Genomic DNA, 22,055 nt, shown 5'->3' on the forward strand with positions numbered 1-22,055 from the left:
GTGTAACGTCTGCAAGAAACCATTTAGCTTTTCCAGAAAGCTTTTTCTGAAAGAAATTGCACTCTCCCAGCAAAACCAGGTTCACAGATTGAGAATGCTCCTGAATTTCAGCTGTGGCTTGGAATGTTTTTCAGTATTAAAACTAATGTATCAATTGTGATCTTCCTGAGCATATACAACTTATAATTTTCACACCTTGATAACAATACTTTATATCTTAACTATTGAAAAATGTTTGAACATTGCTTGTGATAGAAAACACAGTAAACAATCTGCTGATCAGTACAAAATATAAAGATGGTATATTTCTTCTGTGTGGCTCCTAATCTATGAAACAGGCTCCTACTCTTCCTTTATTTAGGAAGACGGTAAAAAAGCCACTCTTTTGCCAAATATTTAATTATATTAATGTTTCATTTTAATTATTTTTAAAATTGCAATTTTTGTCATACGTATAGGAATAGGAGTGGCAGAACCTGGGGGCAGAGTTAAAAAAGGATCAGCCTAGAACAGGGGTGTCAAACTCGCAAGGTCACGTGACATGTCACAACGTATCGCAACTTTTTCCCCATTGCGGCAGTGGGGTGGGCGCGGTTTTGGTGTGACACATCAGGCCCGCGGGCCGGCAGTTTGACACCCCTGGCCTAGAATGTCCACATAGCCACAAGCAAATTAAACACAACCTCTCTTGAATTCTGTTGACCCTTATCTAACCTCAAGCAGATGTTAACCATTAGTTGAAAAGATTCTTGGGTATAGGTATGATTAACAATCAAATCAGTTTAATTGGACCTTCACTGGATATTTCACGTCTGACAATAAGCCACTTTGAAAGATGGAATTAAGACAAGGCATACATTCAAGTATAAACACTTAACTAAACAAACAAGAAACCGGAAGTACTGATTGATTCAGATGTCAGAGAATACTTTGATGGTAATCTGACTCCTATAAATACACTTATTCTGATGAAAGTCTGAAAATTGAAGAATAACATGCTCCCCTATAGTTGTGTGGCTAACTATTTCTTCAATAAAAGGAGTCAGACTCACTCATATCAGTGTAGTGATAAAATATCCCAGAGTCAGTTTGGATAGTGAGATGGGCAGCATATAAATGTAATATATAAAAATAAATAAACTTATCTGCCAGGTGCCCATTAGATAACAGTACTGTATGACTTATGTATTAAAAGTGTAGTGCTATTCCAATACAGATACTTTAATTAGGTCTATCACCAACGTACTGGAGTTTATGAAATTGATGATGAAAAATCCAGGGTTTTTTTCTTTTTCTTTTTAGACATTACCTTCTCACACTTTCAGGAACCTTTCCTGTTTTTAGTTTTCTTGTTTAAAGGCATGAAACTTTTGGCTATGGTAAATTCCCAACCAGAACTATATATAGATGCTGAACCACATGTGTTCTAAAGAAAGATTATGCTGAATAGATTACTTGAATAAGTTAAATAGGTCATTGAAGGTTTTAAAAAAAAAAAAAAACCTGGAGGTTACACCCCCACAACTTTTTCTCTTGTTCTAATGTAAAACCAGAGCCTGGCATGGTTTCTATACTCAAAGAAGATAAATGGGAGATCTAAGAAAGATGAGAACCCATTTGAGTATGGTTCTGTACTGATTTTGTGTATAATCCTGTATTTATTCAAGGTTTTCCTCTCAATATAGCTGATGGACGATGAGGAACTGAGAAATGAAATGTCCATACTTCTACCACTGGATAAAGAAAAAATTATCCCACTTTTGTTACTATTGCAAAAGCTTGGAACCGGAGTATCAGGAATGTTTTAAATACAGTAAACTAAATGGGTGATACTTACCTTTATTCGTCCCAACTCAAATTGGAAAACATTAGGGCTTGTGGCTTGTGCAAATACTGCAGGAAATAATTTAGTACTTGGCTCCACCTATATAAAAACAAATATAAAAAATATTATAAGTCAAAATAGCTATAAAGATAGTTTGCAGAAAAGAACCATATTAACCTAAGCATTTGCCATAATAAAGTTGTAAATCTTTCATGAGCTACGATCCAAAGCTAAAATTTGGGGAAATTACTATTTTCTTTTCAAATATAGTAAATATGCTCTTTTAAAAAAAATCAAATTTTGTTGGGCAACCTATAATAATAAAAAAAAATCATTACCTGATAATAAGTGCTTAACTCTTTGCCATTGGTAGTGAAGGATAGGATACCAGTTGCAGCATCAACCAAGCAACCAATCTCTAATCCATTATTATTGCGTCCTTGCCCTGGACTCATGCTTTCTCCGGCACACACCATATAGCAATTGCTTCGTTTGATACTGCATTTCAAAAGGTTGATAATAGGTTAATGTTACAAGGCAAGCTCCCAAACTCCATTAGGCTCTGCTATGTCCATGTTCTATCCAGTTCTCTTCAATATTAAAAAATATTTGCTCACCAACAGGAAATTCCCACTAATATATGTGCAGAGCATTTCCAAGCAGAGAGAAGATAAAGCAGCATGTACAGTTTTCTAAGAGTGCTACAGGTATCAGAGATTCTGCATGATGACAATTTTAATGTGTTTTTCTTTTAACTGCTAATGCTCTCATGAGACAGTTTGTAATACAGTTATTAATGCTGTAAGCAAGCAAGCAAGCAAATAAATACATGCAGGTAAAATTAGACTTGTTTTATTGCAATTATGTCAATGACTCAATGAATACTTAACTCATATGTATTACAATAGGACTTCACAGAGATCTAGCTCTAGCTTGCACATAATGGTTTTTTTCAGTCAATTATTCAAAATTTCATATATCAGAAAATAATACATTCATTAATAAATTTATTAAGCAAAAAATAAATCTCTTAAGTGAGCATTCTTTCATTGCCTCTCCCATATTCCCCATTTAAGTGGCTTGTATTAATGTAGAATTCCTTCTCAAATTTAAGAACTAGAATGCTCTAGATTAATGTCAGTTATAAACGAGGATGCAAACAGGACTGTTATAACCCAGAATTCCTTAGATGAGATGAAATGAAGAGCCGTAATTTAATAAAAATTTAAGAAACAATGAGATGCCCACTTGAATAAGAGGAAGAGGCAAAGGAAAGAATTCTTATCCAATGCTCAATCCATTCTTGATGAAGCTAGAAACAATAGTTAGGGTTTTTTTCATAAATCTAAATATTGGCACATTGCATTTAATTTCAAAAATAAACAATAGGTGAATATTAATACATTTCATAAGCAGACACAACGATAACAACAATTCTAATTTAAGTTGCATATCTTTCTCCAAAGGCCATCTCTACTAGACTAAACCAAACCACCTGGTAAGTCTGAATTACTATTATCCTTCTCACCTTTCCTATTTCCTTAGCTTCTTATGATTATAACTTTGTTGTTTGTATCTTAAGATTTTTATTGATTGCTTTTATTTAGTATCCTATTATGATTTTTGCTGATTGCTTGTTTAGTATCCTATGACTATCACTGAGTGTTGTATCTTATGATTTATGATGATTGTATTTTATGATTATGATCACTGAGAGGTTATGCTCCAGAGACAAATTCCTTGTATGCCCAATCACACTTGGCCAATAAAGAATTCTATTCTATTCTATAAATAGAAGGGAGGATGTAGAGAGTTACCTTGTGGCCTTCACCTAGATGCACATAACCCTCTCATTTGAAAGTGCTATGATTGGGATATTATGCTACTATGACTATCTGTAAAGTCACAGAAAGATGTATTTCTTAGTCATGCTAGAACAGGATAGAGTTATAACCTCCAGGGAACTAGCACTTAAATACACTTCTATTACAGAGAATAAACTATAACTTTTGGATTCCACATTTAAAATTCATTAAATGTGATAATTGCATTTTGCTCACACTTAGGTGTGGATTGCAAAATAAATATAAATCTTCATTCCAATGAAACCCCTTAATAGAATATTAAGTTTCAGGACTTTATAATCATATGCTAACAGAAAGAAAACTTCATTTTAAAAAAACTGGAGTACCTATCAAATGAAATATAGCCTCATGTAATATTCATGTTAATATGACTAATAAATACAGATATCAATCTTAATAAATACTGCAGTTTTAACGGGATAATATAGTCACCGACACAATGGAATGATTTGATATCAATTGTTTCTAAACAAAAGAAAAATAAAGCCAACCTCTCATGAACTTTCCCTTTTTCATCTCCTAAGGTTACTGTAACAGTACGGACTCTGTCCAAATCAAAGCTTGTGTCATATTGATGGAAATCAGATGTAATCCAGCCTACCCAAACATTAGCAGGTTCTTGTCCAGGAAATATACGTACAGAGTAATAATACTGTCAAGACATAAAAAAAATATTACCCGCAAGATTAATATTTCACTTTGATCTAGTACTATCCTGATTTTTTTTCCTGAAAAATCTATCTTGTTCTGAAAATAATACCAAACCCAGGAGCTTACGTAATTGCTAGAAGCAAGAATAGAATCTCTAGGACCACATAAGAGTCAGTCTTATCATTAATCAATTTTATCCCCTATTAATTTACAGAATAAATTTCACTGGATGAGTCGCTTTATGAGGGAGATGGGCAGTTTCTAAATATGATAATTAAATGGAAGCCTCCAGGCTGTATACCTCTCTTCTAGGAATCCATTTGTCTTGGACAATCAGGAAAAAAGTTGATGCTGGTAACATGCCTGTTGATTTCCAAGGCTGGCTCCATAGGTGGCAGAGCATCACCTGAAAGCTCTTTACTAACCTTTTGGTATTTGGAGAAGCTAAGTTCCACATATTAGTTATTTGTTTTGAAAACAATTAAATACTGAGACCAACAGAAAATCCAAATTTTTCAGGAGAGGTTTCTGTGGTTCTTCTGCTAAGTGTAATCATTTAATAACTTGTTCTTAAGCTAAGTTGTTGGAACTAAGTATCCATTCCACCTTTGATTACTCTATTTACTTTCATTTGTTTTCAAATAACCATTCTATTACAACACAATTTTATATGTTTCTAACTTTTTGTCTCCTTTTAAATTCAGAATCAGAACTAGAAATCTTGGAAGGAATCTCATGGTCACAGTGTTTTTCTAATGATCTATGAACATTCCTGAAGAGAAATATTTTGGGATTTCCCTACATCAGAAAAAAAAACCTAATAATGGCTTATGTCCTTTCTGTGCCTAAATACCTTTTTCATTTTCCTCTCCCAGTACAAGTAGTCCTTGACTTACAACCATTCCTTTAATGACTGTTCAACAGCACTGAACAAAGTGACTTATGAACAGTTCTCACACATGACTATTGCATCAACCCCAGAGTTATGTGATCAAACTTCAGGTGCTTGGCAACTGACCCATAGTAACAATGATTGCAGGTGTCCCGGGTCCTGGGATTTGCAACCTTCCTAAGGAGTTTCTGACAACCAAAGTCAATGAGGGAACCAGATTCGCTTAATGACTGCATGACTAACAACTATTGCAAAAAAGGTTGTAAAATGAGGAACAACTCACTTAACAACTGTCTTGTTTAGCAACAGAAAGTTTGGGCTCAATTGTGGTCATAGGTTGAGGATTATCTATACTCAAACTTTCCTGATGTACAGTAAATGCTGCTCTGTCAATTTCATACTAATTTCTTGAATTCCTTGTTTATTTCCTGGGACCAATGTGCTTACAACACAAAGCTTTGTGTGTCATCTCCAGCTGTCCTACCCTGCCATCAATTTTCAGTGAGGAATCAACGAATGCAATTTTTTATTACAAATATTAAACACTTATTTCTCCATGAATAGATTTAATTATATGGTTGTTACAAAGTATATGATACAAATCAATTCCATGCCCTATAACATAATGATCTTTTAAATTTCATATTGTCACATATTCTTAATTTGATCTATTTGCTATGTTAAAATATCCATATTCTTTTGCTTATAGATGCTATTGACAGTTGTGGCACCTTTTTAACAGGTTAAAAAGTTCTTTAAAAATAATACTTTGGTAAAATAATAATTTGTTCTATAAAATGTTCAGTGCCTAAAGGGCAGGATTGAGGTTTGCAGACATGAATGAAAATCATCACCTGAAATAAGTCAACTAGCCTCAGATATATTGCTTATCACTTCTAGATGTGTTGATGCTATCTGGAAAGATGGCATAGAAAGTAAGGAAGATGACCTTGATGGAAATAAGCAAAAACCATTACATATGCAAAGGGGAAAGAAGATAATATTTGGAAGTGGCTCAGGTAGTTGTCTCCCCAATTCATCGGGGTAAAAGAAGGGTATGGCATGGGGAGAGGGCGGGGAACAGCATAACCAGATCTGTAACATTCTGTTATTATAGTCAATTTCAATAAAGGTACTTTTAACCTTTCTAAGCAGTTAATTTTCTGGTCTAGTCTACCAAGTGGGACTGACAGCTGGATTTAACTCATGTCATATCCCTTCCCTGCAAAACCAAACTGAGGATATGGACTGCTTTAACAACTCCTAAATTCAGAACCCTTCAATGAGGCTACTATGAAGCCCATTCCAACACTTAGAGCAAACTTTAGCACAGGAAACTAATGACAATGCTGTAGTGAACATATTCCAATCAAATAATTTGTTAAGCAAAAAACATATTTTGGACTACAGTAATTCACTCTGTGTGAAGCTGCCTTGATAACTGCCTATCCAAAAATTACAAGTAGTCCAGAATATAACAACAACAACAACAACAACAACAACAACAGCAGCGGCAACAGCAGCAACAACAAAAACAACAACAACAACAACAACAACAACAACAACAACAACAACAATAATAATAATAATAATAATAATAATAATAATAATAATAATAATAGTGGAAAGGACTTTGGAGATCATCTAGTCCAACTCCCTGCTCAGGCAGGAAAACCTGTACCATTTCAGACAATATAGCTGGCTTCAGTAGTGATGAGAGTTTGAAGTTATCCCATGTAAGAACCCAGAGCTACATTGGCTATCAATTGGTTTCTAAGTGCAACTCAAAATGATGGTTGTCACATTTAAAGTCCTATATGGGTCAGGCCCTGGATATCTACAAGATCTTCTTTGCCCAGCAAAGTCTGCTCATCCAATAAGATTGAACTAGGTCCCTTCCCTTAGACACTGCTACCCATGGGCAAAAAGAACTGATCCTTCTCTATTACAGCCCCAGTTTGAAACAGCTTATCACCAAAGTGCTACTCACCCTATTATGTTTTGAAATAATTATTCAAACTTAACTTTCTAAGGAGGAGATCTAGCGTAAGTTGGACCAGCATCAAGGTTTAGTTGGATGTTTTGTTTTCAGTGACCTTAGTCCACCCTCCCTCCCTCCCTCCTCATTCATTCATTCATTCATTCATTCATTCAGGATTTTTATATGCCTTTACTACTTTAAAAGTAACTCAAGGCAGGGTACATGCACAATATTCCTTCTTCTTTCTTTTTTTCCCCACAACGACCTTGTGAGATGGGGTAGGCTGAGAGAGAATGGCTGGCCCAAAGTCACCCAGACAGCTTTCATGCCTCAGGAGGGACTAAATTCACAGTCTCTTGCTTCTAGGCCAACATCTTAACCACTACACCAAACTGGCCTGGTAATGTTGCTATTACTTTGTATTACTCTTTCCCATTATACTACATTATTTTTGTATTAAAATAAAATCTTAATTTATAGTTATAAATTAAATACTTTTCTTAGTCTTGTCATTTTGCTAATCTAGTTCATATAGAAATTATAGAAATTATAATTAGCAGCACGTAGTGACAAACAAGACTAATTTAGTGAGCAGAAGAGAAGATGCTGAGTTAAGTAGCCAGTAAGTCAAGGCTCAGAACAAATGGCACCACTGAACACATTCTACCTCTATTTCTCCATCTAACACCACCCATGCATAAGTTTCAAGTTTCTTTTGAAATCAGCATTTCAAATGAAAATTTACTCCCATGTAATATTTAAGCTTTCAGCTTAACAGCAATTCCTTAAGACCATTCCAATAATTTCTGCTCTACAGAGATATACAGCTAATATATAATATCCTCCTATCATATTTGATAATTTTAATCTATCCTTAGTGGAAATATTAACACTAAATTGCCATACTGTAGAAGTTTGCATTAGATAATCATAATCATCTCTTTCATCTGCTAGGACATCTTCAGTTAGTCTTGCAGAATGGCTTGTGCTGTAGTCTGGCTTTGTCCTTTTCAGCATAAATCTGTAATGTATAAAAATGTAAAAGAGTGAATACATCTCTTTTATATCAGTTGATTCAGAATAATTCTGTATCTTCCATCAAATAAACCTGAATTTGAAGGTATCAAGATATTCACTCAATTCAATTTTGCCCTTTTTACACACTTAGTCAAAATGTACAGTTATTAATAACAGCTAATATCTTTCAGGGTCAGGACAGCAAATATCTCTTTATATTTGCAGACTTATAGTTGCTACATTAAATATTTATGCAAACTTGTCCATATTGCATTTATATTTCATGAACAGGAAAGCTGGAACAAAGAGAAAGCAAACATTTAAAAACAGAAATTTCTGCCCTTTTTATTCAGACATCACAATGAAATTCATTGACAATATGGCAAAGAAAACATTTGTTTGTGTTCTTGAAAGTGAATAGTATGTAGAACAACTGAGGCAATCAAACTATCTGACCTTTGCTTGAGGCGTGAAGGTTTCTCTTGTGTATAGTCTTTATGGTTATTGAACTCTGATTTTGCAGCTTCTTTTTCTGCACGGTCAGGTACAAGATGACCATGAGCAGTCTTCATGAGAACTTCAAAATCAGATTCTGCTTCATAATCATCCAAATCAGTCTTTGGGCCAAAAAGATTAGAATTTGGCATTCCTCCTCCAGGCATTTTAGAAAAGACTTCTGCACATTCAATGGGCATGCTTAGACGATAAAACATGATATCTGTTTTGCTGTTTTGAGATCCAAAGGACCTCTGTGTGACTTTCAAGCATGGAGAACTATCGGCCGTTCCATCAATCCTGGTAACCTATAAAATGCAAAAATTCAATTGTAAAATGTATGGAAACGTAGAAAACAAAATGTTACTTATACTTAATGGTTTTTTTATAGTATATAAATAAATACATGTTTATTCTTGCCCTCTGTAATATCGTGGCAGGTTAGAGGAAATGTAGGAGGAGAATGAAGCACCATTACAGAAAATATATCTGAGTTCTGTAAAACTAGAAAATGTAAAAAAGAGCCCGATATTAGATTAATACACAATTCTGCTTTAATTACATTAAATATACGTTAGAAGCATGCTTTGACCAAGCTTTCAAGATTCTGTTTTAATATGCTGACTGCATTAAAGTACATTCTAAGACCCTTAATGATTCCCGTTTCTGACCTTGCCTATCTTGAAGCAAGATAGAAGAATTAGTTACTAAAAAATTTCCTCTAGAATAGGGGTGTCAAACTGCCAGCCCACAGGCCAGACGCGTCACGCGGAAGCCACGTCTGCCCCATTGCCGGCAATGGCAAAACAGTCCTGATATGTCGCGCGACGTCACATGACGTCGCGAGTTTGACATGTTTGCTCTAGAAGGTAGAAGGCATAATTTAAGTTTATTGCTTTTCATTTTTTTTATTAATCTAATACTGGGCTCTGAAATACAACAAAACTTGTGTTATAAAAATATGCAGGTGGATTAAGAATTACGATGGATACGAATAGAGACCCTGCATTTTTCTCTTTAACTCAAAGGGAAACTATTAACTTTGGCCTTACAAATAAGAAATATGCTAATTTATCTATTTCATTATACATTATACATTTTAAATGTATAAAAAGGGTAATAATATAATATAGTATTATTATAAAACAACAATAATGAACCTTTCAGTACTTATTTGACAGTCTTACTATATATACTCAGGGCTTTTTTTCTCATAGAACGCCCAGAACGGAGTTCCAGTACCTTTTTTGGATGGAACCTTGTAGGGTAGGCATGTAGGGTAGGCAAGGCGGGTTGTATGACGTGTGTGAGTTCCGGCACCTTTTTTTTTTTTTTAGAAAAAAAGCACTGTATATACTATACATACTATATTAACCGCTATCACTTACTATGTTCAGTCACACAAAATAAATTAAAGATTCAAACCTCTATATGTTCATGATTTCCTGGTACTGGAAGAAACTGAGGTAATCTCTTGCTCAGCCATATAGTAATGTCACGATTTGTATTCACAGCAAAAGGTTCATAGCCTTCTTGTAAGCCACAAATAGTGAAATATTTCAAAGTGCTAACATCTTTGCCAAAGTTCATTCTGCCCACCTGTGACAATCCCAGGCTACAGGCAGGTATAAAGCCTGCAGAAATGAAAGATATGATATGTAAATGATAAATATTAACAACTGTTCTCATGCACTTAATTTGCTTTTTCCTTATAATTTCCTTTTTCCAATCAAGTCTTTAAAACACACAATATCTATATCAGGGGTCTTCAAACTTGGCCCTTGAGTTTTGCTAGTTTTAATTGTTCCTAATCAGAGTCCTTTGTTTGAGATGCCAGCCATGCATGAAGCAAAAATATATGAAGAGCTACAGCCTGGAAACTGGGTTCTATGAAAGGCGGAATGAAATGGAAATGGCTAGCTCTGAAAAAGTTAAGGCATAACTTGATAATTAGAGGAGAAAATCATCATTTATTGTATATCACGCTACCTTCGAGACACAAAATAATAATCTAAAATTTGAGAAAATACAGCCTGGGTAAAATTTAGAGAAAATTTNCAATCATGGTGAGCTCTTCATTAATTCAGATTGGCTTGTACAAACATCTATTAGAGTTGATTTAATTTGGATTCCTGAACTGAGCAGGCATGCAACTTTGATGGTCTAAATGGTCCCTTCTAATTCTATGTTTCGTTAATCAGCACTTAGAAATATAAAAGAAGCCTTACTACACACATTCATTGTCTAGCTGCACAAGTAATTGTTCAGCACCCCATGCTATTACAAATCTGTCCCGAAACTAGACCTTATCTATAGGGTAAAATCTAATGGATTTATCTACTGCCCTGGACAGATTTACTATGGAAGAGGTCAGCTGCCTGCACTGATGATATACAATTAAATCAGATGTAGGCAATGTCCAATAGGTCAAGGACCATAATTCAGCCTCTTGACTTTCTGAAGGACCACAGTACATTGTTGATATGTTGTGACATCCTTAGATGTATGGTGTACTCAAACATTTTTGGTCTCTTTTCTGAACAAATTTAGGGTGGAAATAGTTAATGATTGTAATGGAATTGGAGGTCCCAAGACAAACTGACTGCATTTGTACACTTAAAACCACCCCAAACTATCAGTCATTGTTGCACCAAAATCCACCTACTTTGCTACCATATTTTAATATCATAATCCCAGAATTCTGATGGGTCACAGATAGAATCCTTGAGGTAATTCTTGTCTCTGAGCCATAACCTTTGGCTGAAATGAACTAATGGCTGGTTTTAAAAACTTCTCTAAGACAGCAAGGAAAAAGTTGCTGAGGCACCCAGAAAGCAGCACAAATTTGCTCAAGAACTTACCATCACCAACCTCAAAATCTTTAAATGCAAGTTCAGAACCTGAGTCATCAAGAAGGATTTCACCATTTAGCGTAAACATCATGGTATGCTCATTCAGATCCACCATGCATCCCACAATATCTGCTGTTAGCCAAGTACGCCCAAAATGCTCATTTCCCTGGTGCCATCGCTGGGCCTAGATAATAAAAGATTTCATGCAACATAAACTATTATTTTTATGGTTTTAGCATTCGTTAAAAATTCTTGAGCTCTAAATATTAAATTAAATCTTACAACTAATTCTATAAAAATAATTTTCAAAACACATCAACTGTGCCACATTCGATATTTTTGGAAAATAATTTATGAGCACAATATACATTATTCTCAATACCTTTAGCGTTACTCCTTTTTAAAAGAAAAATGAGATCTCCATTATTTTAGGAGTAAACCCTCTCTTCCCAAGACATCTGGACAACTGTGGTCATGGACTCTTGTATGGCCAGGGTCTTGAACTAGATCAGTTATAAGGTGCCTCCCAACCTTTACATTCCAAAATTGTCACCATATTGCAGATCCTACTTGCCATAAGGACAAACCTCATAACATAGCTTTGTTTTGTTTTAACATACAAATTACAATCCACTTGCTAAAACAATGCACTTAGTTGATAACACCATACTTCATGGTGGAGAACATAAGGGCAAAATGCTAATTTTTATTCTTTTGTTTCCTATCTGAAAGATAAATTTATAATAAATGTCAGGGAGATTCAGAAAACCTACTAAAACCTACTAGCTCAATGTTAGAATTGGCAACAAATGTGTTCATCCCCCACTAATTAAGGTTTATATACAAACCAGTACAGGTAAACCTCAATTTATGACCACAACTGAGCCCAAAATTTATATTGCTAAGTGAGAAATTTGTTAAGTGAGTTTTGCCCCATTTTACAACTTTTCTCACCACATTTGTTAACTGAATCACTGCAGTTAAATTAATAACACGGTTGTTAAGTGAATCTGGTTTCCCCATTGACTTTGCTTGTCAGAAAGTTGCAAAAGGGGATCACATGACCCCGGGACACTGCAACCGTCATAAATGTGAGTCAGTTGTCAAAAGCATCCAAATGTAAATCAAATTATGGGGATGCTGCAACAGTCATAAGCGTGAAAAAATGGTCATTTTTTTCAGTGCTGTTGTAACTTTGAATGGACACTAAGCATAATGTTGTAAGTTGAGGACTACCTGTAATTCAGATGTAGATCTGTATCTAACCCTCTAAGTCTCAACTGAATCAATTCTTTGACTCATAAGTCCCGAAGTTCTAAGGAGAGACACCGCAAGACTAATCTTTTTGCCCTGTCTCAAAAAAACGTACACATACCTTGAAACCATCAAATACAAATGCTTGATCATCTGAGCCAAGCTCTTGCTCTGGCTGACAACCTGGTCTGGTCCAGCCAACTCTCATATCTCCAGCAGTTACTGCCTCAAATTCAAAGTACCACTTCCCGGTTTTTACAGCATATGTTTTTTCTGTTCGGAATATCCTGAACCTTTCAATCATGCCATCAAACACATCAGGTCTTGCAGCTGCAAAAGTTCAAAATGTAAAGATATATATTTTTATATAAAAATTAAATCACATTATCCAAATTTTTAAAAGTTAGGTATGGTTATGGAGAATATTTGGAGCTCAGGATTAAAATGAGGGGTCCTTGGTGCTCTCTGAGCTTGCTTGTTTTCTTGCACAGGTTTCATTACTCAAATTAGATAACCATCAGTGCTGAACTGAAAAGTTTTGGAAAAGTTATAGTCCCTTTTATCAGACTGGCAATGAAAAGAAAAGGCAAGAAAGTGTTTTCTCAACAATTCTTCAAGCCTTAGCAAAGTTTAAAAAAAGAAAAGGAGTACCTTTTTACAAAGTGCTTAAGTCCAATGTTTGCAAAAGAGAAAAAAATGTTAAATAATGGACAAAAGAACTGCGCTTACCTACTTTTGAAATGAATTGAAAACTTATCAAATTTGACATTATTTGTCCTGGTAGTCACTCAGAACTACAATCCAAGTGTGTTACAATGAGACAGAATTTCTTTTGCTGATGAAATGCTTCATACATGTAAATATCCACTCTAGATTATGCCATGTCACTTACTTTCCAAAGAAGGGGACTTCAAAAAAAAATGAAAAGTCAGTAAATGAAGTATTGATAATTACTTTGCTGTATTTCAAAAGGAGTGCTCAAGGTACTGAGCTGAAGAAACAGCTTGCCTTCAGAAGTTGTGGGTGCTTTATCACTGAAAGTTTTTAAGAAGAGACTGGACAGCCACTTGTCTCAAATTATATGGGGTTTCCTGCATGAGCAGGGGGTTGGACTAGAAGATGTCCAAGGTCCCTTCCAGCTCTATTCTTATTGATTGATTGACTGAACTATTTTAATCGAGCATTTGGGTGGAGGAGGTTTCCTTTAAATATAAAGTTATGTGGGTATGTATATGTTGTATTATTTTAATATATTTCCATATATTTTTGTTCAGTTTTATTATAATTATTATTCTGTTTGGCATTATTTCAAAATTATTAATGTTCTGTTGGACTCAAAAAATTAAAATAATTAGAATTATAAAAATAAATATGCATTTATTTTGAAAAGTTAAAATAAAATTATACATTAAAAATGGGACATTCTTACCTTCTTTGAATTAATAAGCATATATAATAATATATATAAAAACTGTTTCAATATAATTTCAGTACCATGGTCTTGATCTGGAGCTTCAAGGTTATAGCCATAGTTGATGAGAGTACGAACTGCTTCCCGGAGGCTATCTTTGTTTGATTTCTTAGTGCGATCATCTAGAAGTGTATAGGGGACAAGGCGGGGATTTCGACGGTTCTTCACATCCTATACAATATAACAATTATGAAAGATAATTTAAAGGACTTTAATTCCCAGTTTTTCTAATACTGTAAATAGTTCTGCATCAACCTGGAAGGAAGAATCAAGTAGGTTCCTGAGGCTGTTCAATACATTTAGAAACAGATAAAAATGGTGCTTATCAAACATTAATAATAGAAGAATTGCCCAATATCTTAAATGAAAATTCAATATAACGCTAACTTAACAGGTGTGAATATTGGATCAAATCCTACAAGATTTTCAGCTATTTGTGTGTGTGTGTATGTGTGTGTATGTGTGTGTGTATACAAGCACAATTTTGTGTGTGCCCAACTATTCAACTTTTCGTAGTATTTATTAACTATTACCAGTTATTAATTAGTAAAATAACCCACTGAACACTCACTAGAGCAGGGCTTTTCAACCGGTGGTACATGTACCACCCATGGTACTTTGCCACGTGACAGGTGGTATGCGACTATCCTAGAGAAGTGTAGCGGGGGAGGGGAATGAGCTGAAGCGACCCAAGCCTGAGGGAGAGGCAACTGCAGCTGCAGGACTGTTGGGGCTCTGCAGAAGCCCCAGGAGCCAGCAGGGCTCCAGCTGATTGGCTCCAGCTGATTGGTGCTTCTGGAAGCAGCGAGGAGCTGGAGGTGCACTGACGAAAAGGGGGGGAGGAGAGGAGAGGCTATAAAAGGAGGTGGTTTTGGCAGGAAAGGAGAAAAAAAGACAACAGGGAAAGAGAAGGAGAGCTCAGCAGGCAGGGAGGAAACAGGGACAAGGAAGAAGCAGCAACTGTTGCTGGAAGAAAAGATCCCCTGGTTCATTTTCTCCACCCAGGAGAATGCAATCAGCGCTGATGAAATGAAAAGCCAGCAAATGAGCATGTCGGAAAGGAGGTGGGTTTATTTAGTTCTGCGTCAGCTGGCAGCTTGATTGGGTAACCATAAGGATTTTTGTAGTTTTACAGCGTTTTATAATTCAGAGGCTCGGTTTGTGTGCTTTGGTTATTGGAATATTTTAGTCTATATTTTAGGCTAGCAATGATCCAAAGTGTTGACTTCCGTAGGTTTAATTCCTTTAAACAAATGTAATTTATTTTTACCCCCTGATCTTGAGTCTGTCTATGGCTTTTAGAAAGTTTTCTTTGAAGGTAAACAGGCTTAATTTAAGGCTAAAGTTTTTCGCAATTGCCGGAGCCTTTCAGTCTTGGATTGCAATATTGTGATACGTGACATGCTTGAAGCAGCTTAAAGGAAAACCCCCCCGGAGTTTACGTGTTTCTTTATTTTATGAGCCTTTCTTGCTTTGCACTTGATTCCTGTGTTTTTAAGGGTACAGGGAAGGGATTGGGGTGTGTGTGCATTCTTACTACACTGTGGAAGGAGACCTCAGAAGGGAGAGAGGAAGAAGGGCCAACCAGCTAGCGCTGGGGTTTACAAACTTAGCAACTTTAAGACCTGTGGACTTCAACTCCCAGAATTCCTCAACCAGCCATGATGGCTGAGGAATTCTGGGAGTTGAAGTCCACAAGTCTTAAAAGTGCCAAGTTTGAAGACCCCTGAGCTAGCTGGTAGTGGTGCATATTAATAAACATGGATAAATTCATCATACATTTGTTAGTGCAAAGGGAAAGTGATTCAGAAAAGGAACAGCCACCAAAGAAATTAAAACTGGTACTTTTTTTTCCTTTTTTCTACAGTTTGTAATATTTTATTAGATTATAGAATAAAATATAAAAATACAAAATCAAATAATAGGACACAGTGGGGAAGAAAAAGGGGGAAAAGTGAGGGGAGAAGGGAAAAAGAAGAGACTTCCTCTGTTGCAGTAGAAGGAAGCATTAACATTGAACCTCAACTTTTTACTTTTCCATAATATTATAAACTAGCCATTTCTATAACAACAAATTAATCTAATCAGTAAAACCCCAAATCCCCCCCTTTTTTTAGTCATCAAGATTTGACACCTTGCTAAGCACTGGTGGTACTCAAATATTGTCATGTCATAAAAGTGGTACAATTTGTGAAAAGGTTGAAAAGCCTTGCACTAGAGCACTGTGGGATATTTTAGTAGCTAATAAATGGAATTGTTAGTGACTTTACTGCAATTATATTAGCATGCTTAATATAACGCATAATGACATGGTTATATTGTACAGTATCAATTTTTGCTTGATCTCAGAAACACTATTGTGAAGACACTATAGGGAGGGAGGGTTTGTTTTCCTTATTTTGTCCATATCTCTACTTTTGAAAGGTTTAGTTCTGAAAATGTATCAATTAATGTGAGGTCAAAAAAGTAAAAGAGATCTCCAAAACTTTTTATCTCTTTCACTATCATCAGACATTTGCACATAATATGAGTACTATAAAGATTCCAGTATATCTGGACTTACCTGTTGGATTCCATATGTCCATCCCTGCCTTATTCGATCTCTTGCCCATACATTGTGAGCATTCTCTGCAAGTTTATCAACCATGGATTCCTGAGATGGAGTCAACTTGATGCAACTTAGGTCCATAGGAGCAGGTTTATATCCACTTGATAATAGATAACTGTTAATTTTTTTAAGAAAAACTAATGAATTCTTATGATTTTTTATGAATTTAAAAAACTTAAGTCTTGATCATTGCATTGTTTTGGCATTAAATTGGTATTAGATTCAGATCATTCATTTCCTTGTACTGGAATTAGTAATCAGTACAATAATTCAAGAATCAAAACCCAAATTCCAAAATTTATAGGCCTTTGAAATGAAATTATATGTAAATTAAAATGTTTTCTTATATTTTTTTAATGCTGGAACTCAAATGGAAAGGCCACTACCCCTCTGCAATTGATGAGGGTCCCCTTCTTCTTCGTCACCTCTCCAGGGCGACTTTAGACCCTTTTTAAGGTCCCCAGCAGAGCGAAATCGGACATGGAAAACGGAGCTCCATTTTCCTGTGCCCGTCATGCCACAACATCTAACCCGGAAGTCCCAGATATCTTCAATTTCTATATTAGTAGACTGGGTATAGGAGATACAGTAGACATATTTGCACTTAATAGTCTGAGTTTAAACTTACTTTTTGGGAAGTTTTAGTTTCTTCACCTTTTCTTCAGCATGCTCATCAGCAATTCCAACATGACAACCTAATGCCAGCAATGTTCTAGAAGAATAAAACCATTATATTTGAAATAATTAAAATCAGGCAAAACGTGCTAACTGAAAGACAAGGCTATAGTTACTTGTGCAATTTTATAGTTACACGATTGTAACTATTATAGTTAAATTATAATTGTTATAGTCACATGGGAAGAGTTTTGTCTTTTCTTATTTTGCTTATATTTTTGAAAATGATTTGTCTTTTCTTATTTTGCTTATATTTATGAAAATCATAACTCGTGATTTCTGAGTTATATCTTATTGTACATTTTTCTATTCAAATTTGCATAGACCAGTAATCACTTATTTACAAATTTTTGCTATCCAGATGTATACAGTATGCATTCTCTTCCATTTATATATGATTACTGAGAAATATTTTAAAAGAAACAAACATGAGTGCTTTGTAATTCTCATTAAAAATGAAGGTTCAGTAACTAATAGCATGAGTAATCAGCATATATCAAAAGAAATTATTTGTAAATATGCATGTTTATATGGATTGATACAATCCAGAAAATTAAAGAGTACCTTGCTAATCCTGTATAGTGTAAACCAAATTTCATAATCTATTACGAATTCATACATTCATATAAATTTACTCGCAAAAATATAAACATAAGTCTGACTTACTTTAATGTTTCTAGTGACATCTGAAGATTGTAATTCCGTTCTTGTTCAGGCAGTTTAGCAAACTCTACCAAACAGGGATGCTGTCGCTTGTTGTCATCTCTAATCTGTAAGATAGGATTTCAGTTTATCCTATAATTGTAGCCTAAAAGAATCAATTCTTACTGACAAGGAGTAGAATTTCCCTGCAAAAAAAACCATGTCCACCTTTCTGGTAATATTCCACACAAAAACATATCCATGCATTAGTTTTTCCACTCTTATTTAAGTGTGCAATTTTTAACTCTTGCATTTTAGTTCTCCCTGATTGTTCCTGTCTGACTGCAGCCAATGGCAGTATTTCAGGAGAGTCTGCAGAGTATGGTGACAAAAAGGCAAGATGGTGGCCAAAACAGGTGCAACAGAAGCCCCACCTGCTTTTTGTGTGTTGCATACGTGATGTTCATAAAATGCAAATGAAGCTTTGATTGCCCTGAGGCAGCCACCATCTTGGCGTTTTTGACCGGACTCTGTGGATACATCTGATTGGATTTTTTTTCTGTGTAATTTTTTAAATTATAGTTATTACATGATGCAAAACTCGTTAGAAAACCAAAACAGTCATTTAGGCAGTAAAAAGAATTCCAAATTATATATATAAACATATATGAATTAATTAATAAAATGCCAAATATAGAAAAGTGCATACTGGTCCATACTGCCATCCAAGTTCAATTTTAGTCATCACCCAAAGTTCATGGATATTCTCAGCTAGTTTTTCTCTAATTCTTTCCAGATGTGGAGGTAATACAATCTAAAAATAGGAGAGTGAATATGTTAAAAAAATAAAGTGGTAAACAGTACAATTAAGAAAAAAATAAACCAATGAAATCATTATCCCAGACATTTTGTGGGCTGGGACATTTTTACTGGTTAAAATTCCCATTAAACCCAAATAAAATTTACCTTTGGACTGTGCAGAAATGGATATACTTACACTGAGAATTAAAGAAAAAGATACTGAATATTTTCAAACATGGAACCTATTCTATCAATGGCTGGGAAAACACGATAGAGAATAAGAACTTAATTGGTATTACTAAACATAATAAATTAACCCAGACAACATGTTGTACATTAAGCACTAAGGTATTGTAATAATAGAAAATTAATAAAATATTATAGATAGATAGATAGATAGATAGATAGATAGATAGATAGATAGATAGATAGATAGATAGATAGATAGATAGATAGATAGATAGATATAAATATAAAGAAATTTATCTCTGAGTAGAAATGTAAAGGGCTATATTATAAATATCTTAGTGCCACATGTACAATATATAACGTTCATTTTAACAAAAATATTTTTTACCTTTCAGTTATAATTAGATGGTGAAAAAATTAAAAATCCAATTATTTCAGGTTCTTTAAAATTTCTAGAAATACCGTTCCATCAAAAAAAATCTATCATTTATCATATCTATTTTCTTCAGAATTAAGAAAACAAGAATCAAAATATAACTGCAAGAAATTGCAGATAAAGCACTGTCATTCTCCACTAAACCCAATTCTGTTCATGAACCCAACGCTGTTCATCAGCTCAGTTCTTATATTGATAAAGCAGTAGAATAAAAGTTACTTAAAATTGCCATACAATTTTGTAACTCAAATGGATTATTTTAAGCATTTACACAATATACATCCAATCAGGGGACACTTTTTGTGTCAGATTTTACATATCTGTCATATGCATTCATTCCTATCTACAATGCTGTAATGTGCATATAAGAAATGTGCATTTTGATGTCATGAAGAAAGCTTCACCATTATGCCCTTGCATCACAATTTTGCATGCAGGCACATAAGTTATCCAATTTGCATCTTAATGCTGGTACTGTCATTCTCCCATCCCACTTTGCTTCCCCCACCCCATGGATATATGAGGCCAATACAACCATGATGTAGAATGTATTCATATTTATGGTGATTCCAGAACAATCATTGAATTGCATTTGACATATTTAAAATGTTAAATAAAAATATTATAAATAAATTTGCTTTTCTGATATAACCTTAACTATAGCTCTAACCCTGTGGATTCACCTATACAGAAATCAAAATGACTGGGGCTGTAGATGTTTATTCTTTCATTTTACATCTGAACTGAAAAAAATGTATAAGGGATTTTATACAAATTTGAGGGAAAAATAACTATGGCACTGATTATTACAAGGATAGAGCAATGCAGTTTCTTAAGCTACTTCTTACAGGTTGTCTGCTATTTTCTCAACATATTTTATTCCTGGCTATATATGTTGTCATTTATTATACGAAACTCAGCTTAATTCCAATACTTGCTATTAATATCTGCTAAATGCCTGGAAAGTGGAATTCTGATTACCATCTCATATAACATATAACAATATTTCTAGCAGTTACAGTGTTTGTCATCTAACCTACTACTAGTTTTAACATAACGTAAATTAAACCTAATGCATGCTTAAAGTCAATGTACATTTTACATACCTGACTGGTATCTACAGGTACAGGAGTGAATGCTGCTTGTGACAAAGAGATATTTGGTCCCAAGAGATCCCTTGAGCAATTGCAATCTTGTTTATATTCCCTGCTGGGTTCTACTTTAAACTTTTCTTTGGGCAGAATAGCTTCAAAACATGGAGCATATCCTGGAGGTGGAAGGAATTTAAATTCCCCATGGCGGCCTCCGAGCAAAAATCGTACTCTGTAAGATAAGTACAATGTGACAGACTCCATATTAATTAAATAAAATATTTCTTGCAGAGGAGAGTGCTGATAAAATTACAATAGCTCTGGCAAAGGGAATAAAGGATGAACTTGATAATGATCATAATTCTGCAAGTATTAATATACACATTTCTAAGCGAGATTCATCCCAGATCCTTAGGTTCAACATTTTCATTGCTTAGATATGTGGGAACTGAACTACACATCTGATGGATAATGAGACTGGGGAAGGTTTTATCTTTCATCATTTTCCTATTTAAAATCATGTTAAAATATAAAAGAATAAGAATAAAGGGAATGGGAGGAGGAGGAGGAGAATAATCAAGAGATGTTACATATCTCTTGATTCTTCTTTTTTACTTCCTCTTTTATATTTTTCCTAGCAGAGAAACCATAACAATTTCAAAAAAACCAATGTCCCTTCAAATCTGATCAGTTCTCAAATTACTATAGTCCCTACCAATTTAAGGTGACCTACACTCTCTACATCTGCTTTTTTTTAAAAATTAAAATATCAACAGTCACTGATCTAGATTAGACCTTAGCAAAGAAAATACTGAATGTATTCAGAAAATAATTGGATGTGGATACGAACTTTATCCCTGCTGAAAAGCTGACAACTGGAAAGAAAAGACCATCTGTGTTGAAATTCTCAAACATTCCCTGGACTGGCTGTCCATTTATTCGGAATGAAATGCTTGGAGCACTCAGGTCAAGGCAGCAGCTGATGACATCATCCGTCCTGAGTAGATGATGATTAGGAGAATTGACAGATCTTGCTATACAACCTATAATTAGGAATGAATATTATTAGAGAAAAATTGAAGATCCCAGTAGAAAACCTACTTCCAAAGATCTCATAAACACATTGAGAAACACAAAACTACATAATAGACAGGCTAACTCAGTATCAATTATTTTAACTCAGAGGTACCTCAATTTTATATAGAAATCTTTCTCTTTCTCCACATGCAAAAACAAAAACGGGGACTTTCTCCTTTTGATACAGTTATTTCAATCCTTCTATAGCTGTTATCCTATATAGCTCTTTTAAT

General features: G+C 34.6%; 1 protein-coding gene across 1 annotated transcript in view; it reads right to left on the reverse strand.

Annotated features, from left to right (window-relative positions):
* Nucleotides 1-22,055, reverse strand: part of RYR2 (ryanodine receptor 2) — a 207,825-nt gene that overhangs the window by 127,267 nt on the left and 58,503 nt on the right. The window contains exons 21-35 of the mRNA XM_015819028.1: nucleotides 21,596-21,788; nucleotides 20,761-20,977; nucleotides 18,938-19,042; nucleotides 18,253-18,356; nucleotides 17,540-17,623; nucleotides 16,867-17,026; nucleotides 14,327-14,474; nucleotides 12,954-13,162; nucleotides 11,588-11,762; nucleotides 10,152-10,360; nucleotides 8,688-9,034; nucleotides 8,121-8,235; nucleotides 4,182-4,342; nucleotides 2,164-2,323; nucleotides 1,838-1,924 (exon numbers count right to left, since the gene is read on the reverse strand). Coding sequence (XP_015674514.1) covers nucleotides 1,838-1,924; nucleotides 2,164-2,323; nucleotides 4,182-4,342; nucleotides 8,121-8,235; nucleotides 8,688-9,034; nucleotides 10,152-10,360; nucleotides 11,588-11,762; nucleotides 12,954-13,162; nucleotides 14,327-14,474; nucleotides 16,867-17,026; nucleotides 17,540-17,623; nucleotides 18,253-18,356; nucleotides 18,938-19,042; nucleotides 20,761-20,977; nucleotides 21,596-21,788 — 2,474 coding nt within the window. The remainder of the gene's footprint in view (nucleotides 1-1,837; nucleotides 1,925-2,163; nucleotides 2,324-4,181; nucleotides 4,343-8,120; nucleotides 8,236-8,687; nucleotides 9,035-10,151; nucleotides 10,361-11,587; nucleotides 11,763-12,953; nucleotides 13,163-14,326; nucleotides 14,475-16,866; nucleotides 17,027-17,539; nucleotides 17,624-18,252; nucleotides 18,357-18,937; nucleotides 19,043-20,760; nucleotides 20,978-21,595; nucleotides 21,789-22,055) is intronic.

The sequence above is a fragment of the Protobothrops mucrosquamatus genome, unplaced genomic scaffold (genome assembly GCF_001527695.2).
Source record: "Protobothrops mucrosquamatus isolate PMUCROS unplaced genomic scaffold, P.Mucros_1.0 scaffold850, whole genome shotgun sequence".
Lineage (NCBI taxonomy): Eukaryota > Metazoa > Chordata > Lepidosauria > Squamata > Viperidae > Protobothrops > Protobothrops mucrosquamatus.